Source organism: Budorcas taxicolor, chromosome 15 (assembly GCF_023091745.1).
Source record: "Budorcas taxicolor isolate Tak-1 chromosome 15, Takin1.1, whole genome shotgun sequence".
Classification (NCBI taxonomy): Eukaryota; Metazoa; Chordata; class Mammalia; order Artiodactyla; family Bovidae; genus Budorcas; species Budorcas taxicolor.
The window spans coordinates 1,843,911-1,865,248 of NC_068924.1; the positions used below are offsets into that span (position 1 = coordinate 1,843,911).

Genomic DNA, 21,338 nt, shown 5'->3' on the forward strand with positions numbered 1-21,338 from the left:
CTAGGAAGCCCTTTAATAAAAAATGAGTTACATGATTAGTTTTTAGAGCTCTAAAATAATTTGATACTTATTGCCAATGACTTCACTTGATTAATTCATGTATTCAATATTTATAGTATGCCTAACAGGCATTACTATGTTAAACAGAAAAGGTATAGATATAAAAAGATTTAACAACAACTGGAGAACTTTCATTTCTAAAGGAAGAAAAGATATGTAAATGTATACACATTGCAGTGTGAAATTTACTATAAAAGGATTATGCACAGGATGTTCTCTAAGTTCTTTTCTTACACAGTAAAATATGAATCAAAAAGAGATTTGGAAATTTCACTCAAAGTGAAATAAATTATTATAAATGAGCTCACTGGTTAGATATGCTGTGTTTTCCAATATGGTAGCTTTTAGGCAAATTAACCATTTAAATTAATCAATTAAAGATAAAAGTTAAAATTCAGTTTCTCAGGCAGGTATATAAGCCATATTGTAAATAACTTAATGATGTCATATTTATTAACACAAAAATCTTACCAAAGTTTGTGTTTAAATGACATTTCATAGTGTTTTTTTCTTAAAAGACAAAGATTTTTATGGAAAGTAATTGTGTTCTAATTTAAAACTGTAAAAACACTAAGCTATGAATCAAAGGCAAGTTTCTAGTTGTCAAGTAGAATGTTGTGTACTATTTCCTAACGAAGTCATAGCAAGAGCTTATTTTCAGTAGCGTCTTGTTTATTATTGCATTGTTAATACTTATCAAATTACTTGATTAAATCTGAAAAACAAAGGTTTATTGAATGCTAAATAGATAAATAAATACATTGAACCCATAAATAAATGAACAGTTTTTTCTTTTTTTCTTCTTTGAAAGTCAGTCAAATGACCAGAAGCAGGTAGTCATCAACTGGTAAAGAGATCACTTACTCTACCTATTATCTTAATTCTTTCCCCCACCATTTCAGAGGAAAGAATAGAATAAGTGATAACAATTTAAGAAATAACTCAGTGGATCAATGAAATAATTTATTCTAAAATAAGAATTTATGAGGCACCAGAAAGATATGGAATCTGGAGAGAGGTGGGAAGGGGGTTCAGGATGAGGAACACATGTGCACCCATGGCTGATTCATGTCAATGTATGGCAAAACCAGTGCAATATTATAAAGTAATTAGCCTCCAATTAAAATAAATAAACTAAAAAGATAAAAAATAAAGAAAGTTATGTTTCACTCAAGTTCACAGAGAAATCCAGGATCATATTAAGGCAGTTACTTTTAATAGATGAAATGTTTTGATGAGCAGTTCATAATAACAATAAAGGATTAGGTAAAAGTACCAAAGTATACCATACTACCTTATTTCCTTACATTTGGTTTTGTGCATTATTATTATTTTTTTTAATCTGGTCTCTAATGTTGATGTGTGAACATTCTTTTAATTCTTAATGAGGTAAAAATATAGATGACTCTTAGCCAACTATGTTTATGATAGAAGTTAAACACACTTTCATAACTGAGGTTCATACTTCAGTTGGTGATAATGAGGCATAATTTTAAACACCGTATCTAAGAGGAGTTAAATTGGGCTTGTGATCCTAAAATCATCAAATGAGTATAATAATTTCAAAGGGGGGGGGAATTATTCTTGTCCTTTGCAAGTGCTAGAGTAAGACCTAGAATACTGATAAAAATGTTAATATCATGGCAGAGTGAACCAACTGAACATAAGAAACATGTTATTTTTATTCATGTAATTGCCACCTGGAATAAAGGTGTATATTTAGAAGTTAGGTTGAGTTACTATGTGTTTGTGTGTACTCAGTTACTCAGTCATGTCCAACTCTGTATCTCATGAACTGTAGACTGACAGGCTCCTCTGTTCATGGGATTATCTAAACAAGAATACTGGAGTGCAAAGCTATTTCCGCTTCCAGGGGATCTTCCAGACCCAGGGATCAAACCCACGTCTCCTGCAGCTTATGCAGTGGCAGGCAGATTCTTTACCATTTGAACCACCTTGGAAACACTGAGTTACTATAACAAAATGCCGTTCAAATGACTAGCTATTCATCCCAAAGTAAGTTACCGGAGAGAAACTAGAGATTCTAGAGAGTGACTTGCATCAGTTGGTTAGAAGTAAACCAGTTCAATTATTGGGTGGTGACAAAAAAGAGGAGGCATTTTGTTCAGCAAGCTAAGTACGTTAATAGTTTCAAGTTGCTTATTAGAAGAAATAGTGCTTGTACCATGATGAATTTAATCCTTTGAATGCGGATATTTAGCCAGGAAAAAGAAGCCTTTAATAACCAAGTATTATCTGCTTACATTAGAGTGATCTCATGGTAAAAAAAAAAATGGAGGTGATTTAAGATTGGAGCATCTGAATTGTTATGCAGAAGTGAGTATCCTAAAAAGTATAAACAGGTGCAAAAACAAAGCATAATTTTTATATTTATTTATTTATTAATTGAAGGATAGTTGATTTACAATGTTGTGTTCCCAGGTGGCTCAGTGGTAAAGAATCCATCTGCCAATGCAGGAGACACGAGAGATGTAAGTTCAATTCCTGGGTTGGAAAGATCCCCTGGAAAAGGAAACAGCAATCCATTCCAACATTCCTGCTGGGAAAAATCCCATGTAGCCTAGTGGACTATAGTCCATGGGGCCACAAAGAGTCAGACAGGACTGAGTGACTGAGAAGTCACGTTGGTTTCTGCCATACAATAACACAAATCAGACATAAGAGATGTGAGTTTGATTCCTGGGTGGGGAAGATCCCCTAGAAAAAGGAATGGCTACCCATGCCAGTATTCTTGTTTGGAGAATTCCATAGACAGAGAAGCCTGGTGGGTTACAGTTCAGGGGGTCGTAAAGAGTTGGACAGGACTGAGTCACTAACACTTTCACTTTCAGTACTGTTTTAATCCTTATTGGGTGGGGAGGTTGATGCATGAATGCCTAGAACCCTCTCCTTGCCAGAGACTGGTTTTCACAAGGCAAAGAAAGAAGCAGGACAGTTACTTGTGGTATTTCTCAGAGCAACTTTTGCCCTTAACGGCAAACTGAGCTGTGTCATAATAGACCACAGAAAGAGCCATCTCATCTATATTCCAGTATGTATTTCTTAACATCATGATTCAGCTTTTAAACACCTAAAATCAAATTGCCAATATCCATTAGATCTTAGAAAAAGCAAGGAAATTCTAGAAAAACATCTGCTTCATTGACTATGTAGAAGCCTTTGACTGTGTGGATCTAAACAAACTGCGGACAATTCTTTAAGAGATGAGAATATCAGCTGACCTTTACTTTCTCCTGAGAAACCTGTCTGCAGGTCAAGGAGCAACAGTTAGAACCAGACATAGAACAACAAGCTGGTTCAAAATTGGGAAAGGTGTATGACAAGGCTGTATAGGGTCACCCTGCTTATTTAACTTATATGCAGAGTACATTATATGAAATGCTAGGGTGAATGAATGACAAGTTGGAATCAAGAATGCTGGGAGAAATATCAGCAATGTGAAATATGCAGATGACACCACTCCAATGGCAGAAAGTGAAGAGGAACTAAAGAGCCTCTTGATGAGTGTGAAACAGCAGAGTGAAAAACCTTCTTAAAGCTCAGTATTCAAAAAGCAAGATCATGACATCCAGTCCCATCACTTCATGGCAAATAAATGGGGTAAATGTGGAAACAGTGACATATTTTAGTTTCTTGGACTCCAAAATCACTGCAGAAGGTGACTTGCAGCCAAAAAGTTAAAAGACACTTGCTTTTTGGAGGAAAAGCTATGTCAAACCTAAACAGCATATTAAAAATTAGATACATCACTTTTTTGACAAAAGTCCCTATAAGTCAAAGCTATGGTTTTTCCAGTAGTCATGTACAGATGTGAGAAGTTGGACCATAAAGACGACTGAGTGCTGAAGAATTGATCCTTTCAAACTGAGGTGCTGGAGAAGACTCTTGAGAGTTCCTTGGACTGCAAGGAGATCAAACCAGTCAATCCTAAAGGAAACCAACCTTGAATATTCATTGAAAGAACTGATACTGAGGCTGAAGCTCTAGTACTTTGGCCACCTGATACAAAGAGCTGACTCGTTGGAAAAGACCCTGATGCTGGGAAAGATTGAGGGCAGGAGGATAAGGGGGTGACGGAGGATCAGATGGTTGGGTGGCATCACTGACTCAATGCACCTGAATTTGAGCACTCTTGGAGATAGTGGAGGACAGGGAAGCCTGGTATGCTGCAGTCCATGGGGTCTCAAAGTTCAACACGACTTAATGACTGAACAGCAACCACAGTTTAACCTTCTCTTCCCCTACTGAAAGGCATCTTGGTTGCTTCTAAGTTGTGGTTATTATGAATAAAACTGTTATAAACATCTGTGTGAAGATTTTTCTATGATTTGGATGAAAATATTAAGGATCATGGCTGCTGGATCATATAGTAGGAATAAATTCAATTTTGTAAGGAATCGTCAAATTGTCTTCTAAAATAGCTATACCACTTTGTGTTCCCACCAACAATGAAGGAGAGTTCTTGTTTCTCCATGTCCTAATCCTCCTTTGATGTTGTCAGTGATCTGAATTTTGGCCATTCTGATAGATATATAGTAGTATCTCATCGTTGTTTTAATTTGCATTATGATTCCATTTTCAGTGTCCTTTTACTTAACGATAATTCTAAATATTAGAAATGAACAGAGTGGTAATTTTTTAGTGTGTAATTCATCTTCTAGGATGCTTTGGATTGCCAGTTATTGGAAAATGGCATCAAGAAATATAGATATGCTCCCAAATTTCCAAGTGAGAATTAATGTATGTTACAATACTGAAGAAAATACACTGATGATATTAAATTTTCTGAGCTTGTTTCCAAATGGTAAGTTTACCAAGAATGCCAATTTAAGCAAAGGGCTATCATTGGTGTGTAAATTAAATATCATTAAATATGCAAATTTTAATGAGAAATGAATTCATTTAATGAATTTTCATCTCTGAATATAAGATTCTGAATATTTGGAATTTGAAGATAATTATATATTAAATTACTTATTTTGCTTGCTTATTATTTTTACATTTATTTTAAATTCATTATACAGATAGACTTACTCAAGCATGTTCCTAAAATGTTGCCTGGTTGAACTTTTACTATAACTTCTTTGCTCATAAACCTTATGCTTTAAGAAAAAAGGACTGGACAAATCCCTACAGGTGCTTCCTTGATATTTGTTTGAAACATAATATATTGCTATGATTTTGGTCACCAAATAAAGAGCAAAACTGAGCAAAAATTGGAATTCTTTAAGATACATCTCCAAATAAAATAAAAATATTTCAACATTGTACAAAATTGTGTGTATTGCAATAAATTAAAAATATATAAAATTTATTTATTTTAATTGGAGTCTAATTGGAGTCTAATTACTTTACAATATTGTATTGGTTTTGCCATACATCAACATGAATCCATCATGGGTGTACACCTGTTCCCCATTCAATGTTATCTATCTTATTTATCCAATACAAGGATCATATTGTATCACTTATTAATCTATATAGACTTATAGAAAAAGATAAAGTGAAAGGTTGCCAGCAAGCAGAGGCCTTACCACCAAATCTTTATTCTCATTGTCATGACCCTTCAATTACACATTTAACCCAACCTGATACTGTTTTAAAATCTTCTGAAATATTAAAGGATATGCATTTGAGGTAAAAAACACTTATTTTATGACTGCACCTGAAATATTACCATGGAAATTAAAAAATATATATATTTCAATTTCAACTAAGTAACAGAGTAGATATTGCATGAGTGACCTTGTGAATTTGAAGTTCATTTAATTAGAAAATTTTCCCCAGAATCAAGATAAAAACAGTAAGAATTCGTATTGACCATTTTCTCATTTAAGCCATGTTAAGGATCAAAATATTTTGCTAAATCACACAAGTGATACAAAGTCATTTAAACTGAAAATTAGAGTTTTACTTATGTAGATGTGGAATTTCAACTTACCCCTGTCTGTGTCATACAGGAATACAAAACAGTTCCATTCATAGTGATCCAGCAGACTTAAGAGGGCTCCTCTTAAGGAAGGCCTTAACTGCAGCACAAACTGGCTCTCCCCCTCAGTAGGAAAACTTGGTGTGATGAGGGAGATATGCAAGGCGCTGCAGAATGAGGTCAAGGTGTGTACTGACCTCTTATCATAGAGTCCAAAAATGGCAAATACTCCTCTGGAATACTGGGAACAGACTAAAACAGAAGAAGAAGAAGAAAAAAAAACTATTAGTGCATTTTTAAAATTGTTGACTCCACATCTACAGTTTATGAAAAAAATTTCTGAATCATTGATATGTCAGGAATATAATATGAGGAAGAGAAAAAGTGAAGTGTGCAATCAGTGATATAAATAATTAATGAACTCTTGAGGCTGTACTCAGTGCCCTGCAGTGAATGAGATAACAAGAGGTTTACTCAAGAAACCAATTTAAATTAAGGAAAATTTGACTAAAATCAAATAATATATAGCTCTCCATGATAATGTGACAAATCCTATGCTAGAAATTTTTAAGTATGACAAATACCAATTTTTCTCTCTATGTTTTATTATATGCAAAAATATCATAATATAGTTAAAAATATCTGATTATTAATTAGAGGAGCATTTACATTACAGGGACGTGATGCTGGAGATCTACAGGAATCTGCTGTCTGTGGTCAATTCATCGGAGAAAGCAATGGCACCCCACTCCAGTACTCTTGCCTGGAAGATCCCATGGACGGAGGAGCCTGGTGGGCTGCAGTCCATGGGGTCGCTAAGAGTCGGACACGACTGAGTGACTTCACTTTCACTTTTAACTTTTCATGCATTGGAGAAGGTAATGGCAACCCACTCCAGTGTTCTTGCCTAGAGAATCCCAGGGACGGGGGAGCCTGGTGGGCTGCAGTCTATGGGGTTACACAGAGTCGGACAAGACTGAAGCGGCTTAGCAGCAGCAGCAGTTAGCAGCAGTGCTATCCTTCTTAAACTATATGCATTTATTTGTCTTTTCTATTTTGAATTAGATTGCTTTTGCTACTTAGTCTAAATTATTACTTTTTTGTTTTCTTTTGCAAGGTAGGTTTCAGTTTTTACCACAACTTTAGAGTTCTCTTGATTTACATTTGAAAACAAGAGGTTATTCTATCTGAAAAGTCACTATTGTGCTATCCTAGAAGGTTAGTGGAATTGTGGCCAGTTGTGTAGTTTCTGCGCATGTGCATGCTTAGCCGCTCAGTCGTGTGTGACCTCATGGACTGCCGTCCGCCAGGGCTCCTCTTTCCATGGGGATTCTCCAGGCAGGAATACTGGAGTAGGTTGCCATGCTCTCCTCCAGGGGATCTTCCTAACCCAGGGATAGAACCTAGGTCTACCCACACTATAGGCAGATTCTTTAACCATATGAGACACCAGGGAAGCCCAAGAATACTGGAGTAGGTAGCCTATCCCTTCTCCAGGGGATCTTCCTAACCCAGGAATAGGACTGGAGTCTCCTGCATTGCAGGCAGATTCTTCACCAGCTGAGCTACTGTGTAGCTTCTAGGTGGAAGCAATTCTCAAACCCAATGGAACCAAGTTTTCCTGAAGTATTTAAAAGAACTTCAGGTAAATAAGTGCACAGGCTCGTCTTGACATTTCTTTCCCATGCTCTCAGTTGTCACATGGACAAGAAGGCCAATTCATAAAGAGAAAAAAAAACCCCAAACCAAAAAACTTTTCTCAAGATTCTTGAAAAATCATATTCTGTTCCCTCTTTTGATATGACTGCTTTCAAACTTGGATGACTTTTAAATTAAAATTTAATGGATACAGACCTGCATTAAAGGATACTCTTTTTTGTATATACAGTAAATCAAGAATGTTTGAATTCCAAATTCTTACAGTTAATCACATATGGCTAAAGGCCTATTTCTTCTGGGTTCATATAGCTAGCTTAAGAACTTCTCAAGTTATAGAAAAATTTACTTATAGATTTAACTGATAAATTCATTAAGAAGCCTAGAATGTTGGATAGTGGTATAATTCCTTGTGAAATATAAGAAACTTGCAGTAATAGGCTCTTGAAAAAAATAGCAATCCTGATAACATTTGTATCTATGTTCTATACCTGGGATTTAGGAAATTATGAAGAATAATTATATAAGATAAATTAATAAAATCTGGAAATGTTTCTTTTATTCTTTTCTATTGTGTGTCTTGAAATTGGGGATGGAGTCTAAGAGATTTAATTAAATTGGAAGAGGGTAACAATTAAAATAAAAGTGCTATTGATTTTCTTTAGATGATGTTCTCCAAGAGATACATGCATGTTCCACAAAAATTAAAGCTCAACTAAGGGACCACAGTCTATGCTCATCCAAATAAGACTAAGATAGAACTGACATTGGGCAAAGGAGAAGCCCAGACAAGACAGTAGGAGGGGTGCAATTGTGTTTAAAATCAAATCACAGACCCACCAGTGACTCTCGGAGGGTGCAAACAATTTGTTCTGTGCAACAGGACCCAGGAAATGGAGAAGTGACCTAAACAAGAGACTGAGCCAGATCTGCCTTCGAGTATATGAGTATCTTCTGTGGAGGCACAGTTCAGCAGTGACATGCCAGGGGACAGGGGCTCTGGCTGCAGCAGTACTTGGGTGCAATCTCAAAAACAACAGAATGATCTCTGTTCATTTTCAAAGCAAATTATTCAATATCACAGTTTACATGTCTATGCCCCAAACATTAATGAACAGGAGCTGAAGTCGAAAGGTTTTATGAAGATGTACAGGACCTTCCAGAAATAACACCCAAAACAGATGTCCTTTTCATCATAGGGACCACAGTGTAAAAGTAGGAAGTCAAGAGATACCTGGAGTAACAGGCAAGTTTGGTCTTAGAGTAAAAAATGAAGCAGGGCAAAAGCTAATGGACTTTTGCCAAGAGAATACCCTGGACTGGTCATAACAAACCCCCTCTTCCAACAACACAAGAGCTGACTGTACATAAGGACAACACCAGATGGTCGGTACTGAAATCAGATTGATTATATTCTTTGCAGTCGAAGAAGGAGAAGCTCTATACAGTCAGCAAAAAAAAAAAAAAAAAAAATCAGGTGTTGATTGTGGCTCAGATCATGAACTTCTTATTGCAAAATTCAGACTTAAATTTAAGAAAGTAGGGGAACCTAATAGGCCATGCAGGTATGACCTAAATCAAATCCCATATGATTATACAGTGAAAGTGACAAATAGATTCAAGGGATTAGATCTGATAGATAGACTGCCTGAAGATTTATGGATAGAGGTTCATAACATTGTACAGAAGGTGGTGATTAAAGCCATCACCAAGAAAAAGAAATGCAAAATGGTTGTCTGAGGAGGCCTTACAAATAGCTGGAAAAAAAAAAAAAAAAAAAAGGGAGAGAGAGAGAAGCGAAAGACAGAGAAGAAATGGAAAGATATAACCATCTGAATGCAGAGTTCCAAAGAATAGGAAGGAGAGATAAGAAAGTCTTCCTACAAGATAAATGCAAAGAAATAGAGGGAAAAAATAGAATAGGAAAGACTAGAGAGGTTTTCAAGAAAATTAGAGATACCAAGAGAACATTTAAAGCAAGATGGGCACAATAAAGGACAGAAACGGTATGGACCTAACAGAAGTAGAAGATATTAAGAAGAGGTGTCAAGGATACACAGAAGAGCTATGCAGAAAAGATCATAAAGACCAGATAACCACGATGGTGTGATCACTCACCTAGAGCCAGATATTTTGGAGTGTGAAGTCAAGTGGGCCTTAGGAAGTATCACTACAAAAAAAGCTGGTGGAGGTGATTGAATTCCAGCTGAGCTATTTAAATCCTAAAAGGATGATGCTGTGAATGTGCTGCATTCAGTATGCCAGGGAATTTGGAAAACTCAGCACTGGCCACAGGACAGAAACAGGCCAGTTTTCATTCCAGTCCCAAAGAAGGGCAATGTCAAAGAATGTTCAGACTACCGCACAATTGCTCTCATTTCATATGCTAGCAAAGTAATGCTCAAAATTATTCTAGCTAGGCCTCAACAGTATGTGAACTGAAAACTTTCATATGTTCAAGGTGCATTTAGAAAAGGCAGAGTAACCAGAGTCCAAATTTCCAATATCAGTTGGATCATAGAAAAGTCAAGAGAATTCCAGGAAAACATTTATTTCTATTTCATTGACTACACTAAAGCCTTTGACTGTGTAGATCACAACAGACTGTGGACAAATTTTAAAGAAATGGGACTATCAGGCAACTTTACCTACCTCCCAAAACCTGTACTCAGGTTAAGAAGCAACAGTTAGACCTGGACATGGAACAACAGACTGGTTCCAAATTGGGAAAGGAGTATGCCAAGGCTGTATATTGTCACTCTGGTTATTTAACTTATATGAAGAGTATATCAGGTAAAATTCTGGGCTGGATGAAGCACAAGCTGGAATCAAGATTGCATGGAGAAATATCAGTAACCTCAGATATGAATATGACACCACTCTTATGGCAGAAAGCAAAGGAGAACTAAAGAGCCTCTTGATGAAGGTGAAAGAGGAGAGTTAAAATGTCTGGCTTAAAACTCAACATTCAAAAAACTAAGATCATGGCATCCGGTCCCATCACTTCATGACAAATAGATGGGAAAACAATGGAAACAATTAGAGACTGTATTTTCTTGGGCTCCAAAATCACTGCAGATGGTGACTGCAGCCATGAATTTAAAGGACACTTGCTCCTTGAAAAAAAAAGTTGTGACAAATCTAGACTGTATATTGAAAAGCAAAGACATTACTTTGCAGCAAAAGTCCATCTAGTCAACGCTATGTTTTTTCCAGAAATCATGTATGGACGTGAGAGTTCGACCACAAAGAAAGCTGAGCACCTAGAATTGATGCTTTTGAACTGTGGTTGAAGACTCTTGAGAGTACCTTGGACTGCATGGAGATCAGTCCTAAAGGAAATCAGTCCTGAATACTAAATGGAAGTACTGATGCTGAAACTGAAGCTCCAGTACTTTGGCCATGTGATGTGAAGTGTTGACTCATTAGAAAAGACCCTAATGCTGGGAAAGACAGAAGACAGGAGTAGCAGTGGATGACAGTGGATGAGATGGTTGGATGGTATCACTGATTCCATGGGCATGAGTTTGAGCAAGCTCCAGGAGATAGTGAAGGACAGGGAAGTCTGGCATGCTGTAGTCCGTGGGCTTGCAAATAGTCAGGCATGATTGAGCAACTGAACAACCACAACAATGAATATATAAAATGTCAAGGATCATATGAGATAAAGTATATAAGACTGGACTTCCCAGGTGGCTCAGTGGTAAACAATCCACCTGCCAATGCAGGAAACGCAAGAGATGTGGACAAGTTGATCCTTGTGTCGAAAAGATCCGCTGGAGTAGAAAATTGTAAGCTCGAGAGCCACAACTACTTAGCCCATGTGCCAAAAATTCTGGGCCCATGTGCCCTAGAGTCCCTGCTTTGCAACAAGAGAGGACAACAAAATGAAAAGTTCCTGCTTACCACAACTAGAGGAAAGCCCATATACAGCAACAAAGACCCAGCATAGCCAAAAATAATAAATAAATAAATAATTTTAAAAACCCACTGACCAACGCTACCTTGCAAAATCATGTATTTTTATTGCTTTTCTCAAATATTTACATCCTGTATTGTCTCAAATATTATGTAAACATGTTTTAATGCCCCCTCCATAATCTTTTTTGCTTTTGCATATTTAGTGAAACCTTACCACTGTTGTTTCCCCTGATTTTTGCAGGGGGAAAAAAAAAAAAAAGACAATCCTGGTTAATGTGAGAAAAACACATCTAAATGTGAAAATGTTAAAAAAAAATGTCTCCCTTTTGTCTGAAGTAAAACAATTTCATGATTTTCAAAAAAAAAGAAAAAAAGAAAATTGTAATCCACTCCAGTATTCTTTCTCTGAACAATCTATGGACAGAGAAGCCTGGTGGTCCACAGTTCATGAGTTCTCAAAGAGTCGAACAGGACTGAGCAAATGAGCATGCATGTAAGTCTATCATCTTATAAGTATATATGAGGCGATTAGTAAGTGGCTGATCTTATGAACACAAATTTTCTATATTTGTGTTGTAGTGTTTAGTATGAGCACAAAAGGATTAGAGAGTGAAATACCACAGTTCATCGAAAACCAAGTATTCAGATTCTGCATAACAAATACCAATTATTTTCATGAATGTTTGCATTAGGGTTTATAAAGAAATTCTACCAAGAAAGAATATTCAATTCTAATCTGTATTCATTAGGAACTAGAATTTGATTAATTGAGTAGATTCACTAACCTAGAAAGCTTGTTCTGACAAAATAACTTGCTATAATTTTCCTGGAAGTTATGAGAAACATCATAGCTTAACATGGATATTTTCAATTTGAACTCAATAAAGTTCTTTAATTTAAAACACCTAATAAAATTGTTGCTGGACTGGACCTTAACCTCATGAAAGTTCCACCAAGATTTGGATATATTTATGTAAGTATTAATAATTTGGCATATAGCTTGGAGTTACTAAGTAAATTTCTTATTTCATACTTTCCTGTTCCTTTGATTTTCATGTAAAATCAAGTGGATTTTTCATGCAAGTTGGCCCACTCTCAATTTTTATGTACTAAGTAATCCAGTAATCTGGTTCAATTAATTTTTATTATACACTTTACCGAAAAAAAAGTTGAAGTGATTTGGAACTCAAATCTAAGATACCGGCTTTCAGTTTGGTGCTAAATATTATACTTTTGCATCAATTCATAAAATTTCATAAAAATATTATATATCTATATTATTTATTCACCCTAGAGTGAACACTTAGTTTGTTTCCTTACATTGGCCACTGTATACTAAGCATGTACAAATGCTGCAGTTAACATGGCTGTGCAGATATCTCTTTGAGATAGTGATTTCATTCCCTTCAGATATACACCCAAAAGTGACATTAATGAATCATATGGTCGTACTATTTTAATTTTTGAAGGTGCCTCTGTGCTGTTATCTATAGTGGCTATACCAATTTGTATCCTCCCTGCCCCCCACAAAGTCTGAGTCTTCCTTTTTCTCCACATCTTCTACAGTTTTACTTTTTACACAGTTATCATTTGTCTTATTGATAATAGCCATTCTATCAGGTATGAAGTGATATCACATTGTGCTTTTGATTTGCATTTTCCAGATTGATTGATTTCTCTAATGTTGAGGATATTTTCATGTATCAATTTGTCTTTAGAGAAATGCCTATTCAAGTCTTTTATTTTTATTTTTTCTAAAATATATTTTACAATGTTGTGTTGGTTTCTGCCATACAGCAACACAAAGTATACATACGTATACCTACATGTACATCATAAGTATACATACATCCTTCCTTCCAAAGCCTCCCTTCCCTCCCCCCATCTCATTGCTCCAGGTCATCACAGAGTGCCAGATTGGACTCCCTGTGCTACACAGCAACTTCTCAACAGCTATCCATCTTATACATAATAGTGTATATATGTTGACGCTCCTTTCTTTTCTCTCTCTCTCTCTTTTTTTTTTTTTTTTTTTTTTTGGTTTTCCACACTCCACAACTTGTGGGATCCCAGTTTACAGTGCAGAAATCATTCCTGAGCCGCTGAGGTGGTAGCACTGAGTCCAAACTGCTGGAGTGACAAAGTATGTCAGGACCCTGGGAATAGTAATCTGAGTGAGATATCCTAGAGGTTCACATCTCAACACAAAGACTCAGCTCTACCCAACTGCCTGCAAATCCCACTCCTAGAAACCTCAGGCCAAATAACTATTAAGACAGAAACACAATCCTACCTATCCAAAAAAACGAAGGGACGAAAGTATATGTTACAGATGGAGGAGCAAGGTAAAAAAATTCTAAGATGGAATTAGTGAAAAGAAAATAGGCAACCTATCTGAAAAAGAACTGAGAGCAATGACAGTACAGACGTTTCAAGATATCAGAAAAGAAGGGAGAAAATACAATAAATATGCAAAAGGATAGGAAACCTTCAAGTTGAATTTAGTGACCTGTGATCTTGAATGATCTTGAATGTCCCAATCTTATCCTTGATCTGGGAAATTTTCAATCATTATTTTTTAAGTAAGTTTTCAGTTCCTGTTTTCTTCTCTTCTTCCAGAAATCCCATAATTCATAGACTGTTTATCTTATGGTATCTCATAAGTCTCATAGGTTTTCTTCATTTTCTTTCTTTCCTCCTTTTTAAAAAATGTTAGTCCAATTGGATATTTACAAGTAGTGTGCCTTCAGGCTCACTGATTCTTCCTCTTATTGGTTGAGCCTGCTGTTGAAACTTTCTATTGAGTCCTCCAGTGAGTCATGATATTTTTTGAGCTCCAAGGTTCCTATTTAGTTCTTTTTATATTTTCTATTTCTACTTTTGTTGTTGAACTCATTTCTTGGTATTGCTTTCCTGAATTCTTTAAATTGCTTATCTGTCTCCTCCTGTGGTTGAGAACCCTTAGAAAATTATTTTGCATTCTTTGTCAGGCAATTCATGGATCATCATTTTCTTGTGGTCAATTACTGGATATTTACTGTGTTCCTTTTGTGCTGTCATGTTTCCCTCATCAGCTCAGGCAGCTGGGGTCTATAACATTGAAAACTGGATGGTCCTTAGTAATAGCTGTGGGGGTGATTGCACAGTGGCCACTAAGGTTACTGGGGTTCTCACAGCATCTTCAGATCCAGTAGCAAGGGTCAAGGGAAGGTGACAGTGGTGACTAGAACCAACGGTGTTCATATCCTTGGCTGGCTGCATAAGCACATACAGTAGTGAGAGCTGAGACTGGAAGCAGGATCCAGCGCTAGCTGCAAGAACACTAGCAGTTTTTGAAGCCCAGGTTATTCGTATGTAGTCATGTGACAGCATGGGCTAACTGCAAGTGCATGCGTGATGGGGTGGCAGCTGGTGATGGGAATCAGGGCAAGGATTGCTCAGGTTGTTGGCTACTAGGACAAGCTGTAGGTAACCAATGGCAGTGCAGGCCAGTGAGAAAGGTCAGGACCAGATCTGGGCCCACAGCAGGTATTGGGACCTTGGCTTTTGGTGAGCACTTATATGGCTATAGGAGCTAATAATGGATGTGAACACAGCAGTGGGAGTTGGCTATAGGGATCCAGGCTGGCATCCTGCATGCATGTAACTGCACAGGCTGGGTCTGAATGCTAGTACAGATCTTGGGTCTGGCAAAAGAGGAAGGAAGAAAGCAGCAAGGGAATCAAGCAACTGGCATCTGTTAATGTGAAAATATGCAGGACAAAAATTTCAGCCATGAAATATACAGGGACTCTGTGATGGTTATTCTAATTGGTTTCGTCAGCAGAGAAATCTGCTTGGGTCTGCTGTAGACTAGCTTTCTGGGGTCTAGTGACAAAAGTTGTGCTGGTCTGCAAAGTCTTTAAGGGCTGTTGATATCCTTAGCCATGAAGCCTACTGTGATTCTCTAACAAGCAGGCTCCTGGAACCCAGGTCATCTCTGCATATGACTATTATTGGTAACCCCTTCCCTTCTTCATTATTCCTAGATGTCTCAGCATCTCTGGTCTCTGGATATGGCAAACCCACAGTGGGTACTTTGTGCAGTTCCCTAAAAGACTGGGGAAACTGATCACTCACCCTGCTCTTCTTTACCGGACCAAGAGAACTCTTTCAGGTTGGGAGCCCCCTTTGGGCACTGAGCAGGGATGATGGAGACAAAATGAAGTTTTTCTTCCTATCATTTTTGTGTGGCTACTAAGATTTTTGCTCTGTGGTGTTTCTAAAGTTCCTGAGCTTTCCAAGAGTTATTTTCGTTTGAGGACAACTGCCTTAATTATTGTTTTCTGTGGGAAGACAGAAGCTTGGGTCGGCTACACTGCCGCCTTGGTTGTAAAATTCTAAATTTAATAAATAAATCCACATTCCATCTGAATAACACAAAGATATTTAAGCATTTTATCCTAGAAACTGTGTTCTTGTCATACATTTTATTATTCAATATTGTAGTTCCTCATGTGTTTAAACATTTTAAACATATCATAGCCTCTATCTCATATTTCTGAAACTCTTGGTAATTTAACACTTCTTTGCTGTATATTGTCAGCCTGCTTATTTAACTTCTATGCAGAGTACATCATGAGAAACGCTGGGCTGGAAGAAGCACAAGCAGGAATCAAGATGCCGGGAGAAATATCAATAACCTCAGATATGCAAATGGCACCACCCTTATGGCAGAAAGTGAAGAGGAGCTAAAAAGCATCTTGATGAAAGTGAAAATGGAGAGTGAGCAAGTTGGCTTAAAGCTCAACATTTAGAAAAAGAAGATCATGGCATCCGGTCCCATCACTTCATGGGAAATAGATGGGGAAACAGTGGAAACAGTGTCAGACTTTATTTTTGGGGGCTCCAAAATCACTGCAGATGGTGATTGCAGCCATGAAATTAAAAGACTCTTACTCCTTCGAAGAAAAGTTATGACCAACCTAGATAGCATATTCAAGAGCACAGATGTTACTTTGCCAACAAAGATCCATCTAGTCAAGGCTATAGTTTTTCCAGTGGTCATGTATGGATGTGAGAGTTGGACTGTGAAGAAAGCTGAGTGCCGAAGAATTGATGCTTTTGAACTGTGGTGTTGGAGAAGACTCTTGAGAGTCCCTTGGACTGCAAGGAGATCCAACCAGTCCATTCTGAAGGCGATCAGCCCTGGATTTTTTTGGAGGGAATGATGCTGAAGCTGGAACTCCAATACTTTGGCCACCTCATGCGAAGAGTTGACTCATTGGAAAAGACTCTGATGCTGGGAGGGATTGGGGACAGGAGGAGAAGGGGACGACAGAGGATGAGATTGCTGGATGGCATCACTGACTCAATGAATGTGAGTCTGTGTGAACTCCGGGAGTTGGTGATGGACAGGGAGGCCTGGTGTGCTGTGATTCATGGGGTCACAAAGAGTCAGACACGACTGAGCGACTGAACTGAACTGAACTTTGTGGATTCTAATGCTTGCTCAAGGTGAGTTGTCAACTTTCTAGTTACATAGTTTTGTATACTGAGCTCATTTTAGCAAAGTCTGTTTGTGAGAATTTACAGAAACCTGCTTCAGAGAAACATTTCTCCAAAGCAAATTTGCCATTAGTCTGCCAAGGACAATAGCAACCCACTCCAGTATTCTTGCCTGGAGAATCCCATGGATGGAGCAGCCTAGGAGGCTACAGTCCACGGGGTTGCAAAGAGTCAGACACAACTGAGTGACTTCACTCACTCACTTCATTCACTGCCAAGCACATCAAGGCATTTGTACTTTTGTTGGCCATAGTGGTGCTGTTGTGTGTGTATGTGCATGTGTTATGTGCAATATCCATGAATTTCTCAGTTTATGGACTCTTAGAAAATTCAGAGTGCATAACTTTGTACAGGAATCTTGCATGAGAGCAGGAAACTATATAAAAATTCTCATGGGAGACCATCATTATGATTATTTTTGTCTAAAGAGCTCTTGCAAGCCACTAAAAATATGCACTTTCCCTAAAGCCTGGTTTATATGGTAGTCTTAACTCCAACTTCATGCCATCTGTTGGCAATGTCTTTAAAATAATGTTCTCATTCAGACATTACATTAAAATCTTCTCAATGAAAGCTGCACAGCCCACTCTTGTTTTAAAATATTATTGCTTTCAGTTCCCCAATTCTGTCTTTCAGATATAAGCCTGAAAAGTCAATATACATTTGAAATATCTAATACTTTTAATTGTTTTTTATTTAATTAATTTATTTTTGTTTGGAGGATAATTGCTTTACTTTTACTCATCCACGTTTTTGATGATCCAGTAGATATTGGCAATCTGTTCTCTGGTACCTCTACCTTTTATAAATCCAGCTTGAACATCTGGAAGTTCATGGTTCATATGTTGTTGAAGCATGACTTGGAGAATTTTGAGCATTACTTTACGCGCATGTAAGATGAGAACAATTGTGTGGTAATTTGAGCATTATTTGGCACTGACTTTCTTTGGGATTGGAATGAAAAGTGACCTTTTCCAGTCCTGTGGCCACTGCTGAGTTTTCCAAATTTGCTGAAGTATTGAGTGCAGCACTTTCACAGGATTTGAAATAGCTCAACTGAAATGCCATCACCTCAGTTAGCTTTGTTCGTAGTGATGCTTCCTAAGGCCCACTTGACTTCGCATTCCAGAATGCCTGGCTCTAGGTAAGTGATCACACCATTGTGATTATCTGGGTCATGAAGATTTTTTTTTTTTTTTTTTGGTACAGTTCCTCTGTGTATTCTTGCTGCCTCTTCTTAATAGAGTTCTAGAAAAAACATCTATTTATGCTTTATTGACTATGCCAAAGCCTTTGACTGTGTGGATCACAATTAACTGCAGAAAATTCTTCAAGAGATGGAAACAGAGACTAGTTGATCTGCCTCTTGAGAAATCTGTATGCAGGTAAGGAACCAACAGTTAGAACTGGACATGGAAGAACAGACTGGTTCCAAATAGGAAAAAGAATATTTCAAGGTTGTATATTGTCAACCTGGTTATTTAACTTATATGCAGAATACATCATGAGAAACGCTGTACTGGATGAAGTACAAGCTGGAATCAAGATTGCCAGGAGAAATATCAACAACCTTAGATATGCAGATGACACCACTCTTATGGCAGAAAGTGAAGAACTAAAGAGCCACTCGATGAAAGTGTAAGAGGAGAGTGAACAAGTTGGCTTAAAGCTCAACATTCAGAAAACTAAGATCATGGCATCTGGCCCCATTATTTCAGGGGAAATAGATGGGGAAACAATGGAAACAGTGACAGACTTTATTATTCTGGGCTCCAAAATCACTGCAGGTGGTGACTCCAGCAATGAAATTAAAAGACACTTTCTCCTTGAAAGAAAAGCTATGACCAACCTACACAGAATATTAAAAAGCAGACTCTGAGGGAGAGGGAGAGGGTGGGATGATTAGGAAGAATGGCATTGAAACATGTGTACTATCATGTAAGAAACGAATTGCCAGTCTAGGTTCAATACAGGATACAGGATATATGGGGCTGGTGCACGGGGATGATCCAGAGAGATGATATGGGGTGGGAGGTGGGAGGGGGGTTCAGGACGGGGAACTCATGTACGCCAGTGGCGGATTCATGTCAATGTATGGCAAAACCAATACAGTATTTTAAAATAAAATAAAGTAAAAATAAATAAATAAGTAAATAAAATTAAAATAAATAAATAATATATTAAATATATCATAAATAATATATTATATAAAAAATAAAAAATAAAAAGCAGAGACATTACTTTGCCAGCAAAGGTGCATCTAGTTAAGGATATTGTTTTCCCAGTACTCATGTATGGATGTGAGTGTTGGAGTATAAAGAAAGCTGAGGGCCAAACAATTGATGCTTTTGAATTGTGGTGTTGGAGAAGACTCTTGAGAGTCCCTTGGACTGCAAGGAGATCCAACTAGTCCCTACTAAAGGAGATCAGTCATCAGTGTTCAGGACTGATGTGGAAGCTGAAACTCCAATATTTGGCCACCTGATGTGAAGGGCTGACTCAAGTCTGGGAAAGATTGAAGGCTGGAGGAGAAGGGGACAACAGAGGATCAGATGGTTGGATGGCATCACCGACTCAATGGAGGTGAATTTGGGTAAACTCTGGGAGTTGGTGATGGACAAGGAGGCCTGGCATGCTCCAGTCCATGGGGTCACAAAGAGTCGGACACGACTGAGTGACTGAACTGAGCTGAACTGCTTTACAATATTTTGTTGGTTTCTGCCATAAAACAGCGTGAATCAACTATAATGTATCCCCTCCTTCGTTATCCTTCTTCCCATCCACCCTTCTCCACCACCACTCTAGGTCATCACAGAGCATCAGTCTGATCTCCCTCTGTTACAGCAGTTTCCTGCAAGATACCTGTTTCACACATGGTAGTATATACATATGTAGGTGTTGCTCTACAATTGTTTTTAAAATGTATGCTTTATATTATAGAATTAGAAATAATTCTGTAAGCCTTTGTTATATATGTGACTAAGATGTTGTGGTCTAAAGTAGAAATTTCATCCAGACTTATGTTTGGCATAGACCCTGATATATTTTGGCCTGATGGGAATATCAGACCACCTGACCTGCCTCTTGAAAAACGTATATGCAGGTCAGGAAGCAACAGTTAGAACTGGACGTGGAACAAGAGACTGGTTCCAAATAGGAAAAGGAATATGTCAAGGCTGTATATTGTCACGCTGCTTATTTAACTTCTATGCAGAGTACATCATGAGAAATGCTGGGCTGGAAGAAGCACAGGCAGGAATCAAGACTGCCAGGAGAAATATCAATAACCTCAGATATGCAGATGACACCACCCTATGGCAGAAAGTGAAAAGGAACTAAAAGGCCTCTTGTGAAAGTGAAAGAGGAGAGTGAAAAAAGTTGGCTTAAAGCTCAACATTAAGAAAACGAAGATTATGGCATGTGGTCCCATCACTTCACGGGAAATAGATGGGGAAACAGTGGAAGCAGTGTCAGACTTTATTTTCTGGGGCTCCAAAATCACTGCAGATGGTGATTGCAACCATGAAATTAAAAGACGGTTATGCAGGTCAGGAAGCAACTGTGAGAACAGGACATGGAACAACAGACTGGTTCCAAATAGGAAAAGGAGTACGTCAAGGCTGTATGTTGTCACCCTGCTTATTAACTTCTATGCAGAGTACATCATGAGAAACGCTGGACTGGAAGAAGCATAAGCTGGAATCAAGATTGCCGGGAGAAATATCAATAACCTCAGATATGCAGATGACACCACCCTTATGGCAGAAAGTGAAGAGGAACTAAAAGGCCTCTTGATGAAAATGTAAGAGGAGAGTGAAAAAGTTGGCTTAAAGCTCAACATTCAGAAAATGAAGATCATGCCATCTGGTCCCATCACTTCATGGGAAATAGATGGGGAAACAGTGGAAACAGTGTCAGACTTTATTTTTGGGGGGCTCCAAAATCAGTGCAGATGGTGACTGCAGCCATGAAATTAAAAAATGCGCACTCCTTGGAAGAAAAGTTATGACCAACCTAGATAGCATATTCAAAAGCAGAGACATTACCTTGCCAACAAATGTTGTCTAGTCATGGCTGTGGTTTTTCCAGTGGTAATGTATGGATGTCAGAGTTGCACTGTGAAGAAAGCTGAGCACTGAAGAATTGATCCTTTTGAACTGTGGTGTTGGAGAAGACTCTTGAGGGTCCCTTGGACTGCAAGGAG

The 21,338-nt window shown here is 37.8% G+C and overlaps 1 protein-coding gene across 1 annotated transcript in view; it reads right to left on the reverse strand.

The window, feature by feature from the left end:
* GRIA4 (glutamate ionotropic receptor AMPA type subunit 4) overlaps positions 1–21,338 on the reverse strand; it is a 660,370-nt gene that overhangs the window by 427,349 nt on the left and 211,683 nt on the right. Inside the window, exon 3 of the mRNA XM_052652329.1 lies at positions 6,023–6,262. Within this exon, the coding sequence (XP_052508289.1) occupies positions 6,023–6,262 (240 nt within the window). The remainder of the gene's footprint in view (positions 1–6,022; positions 6,263–21,338) is intronic.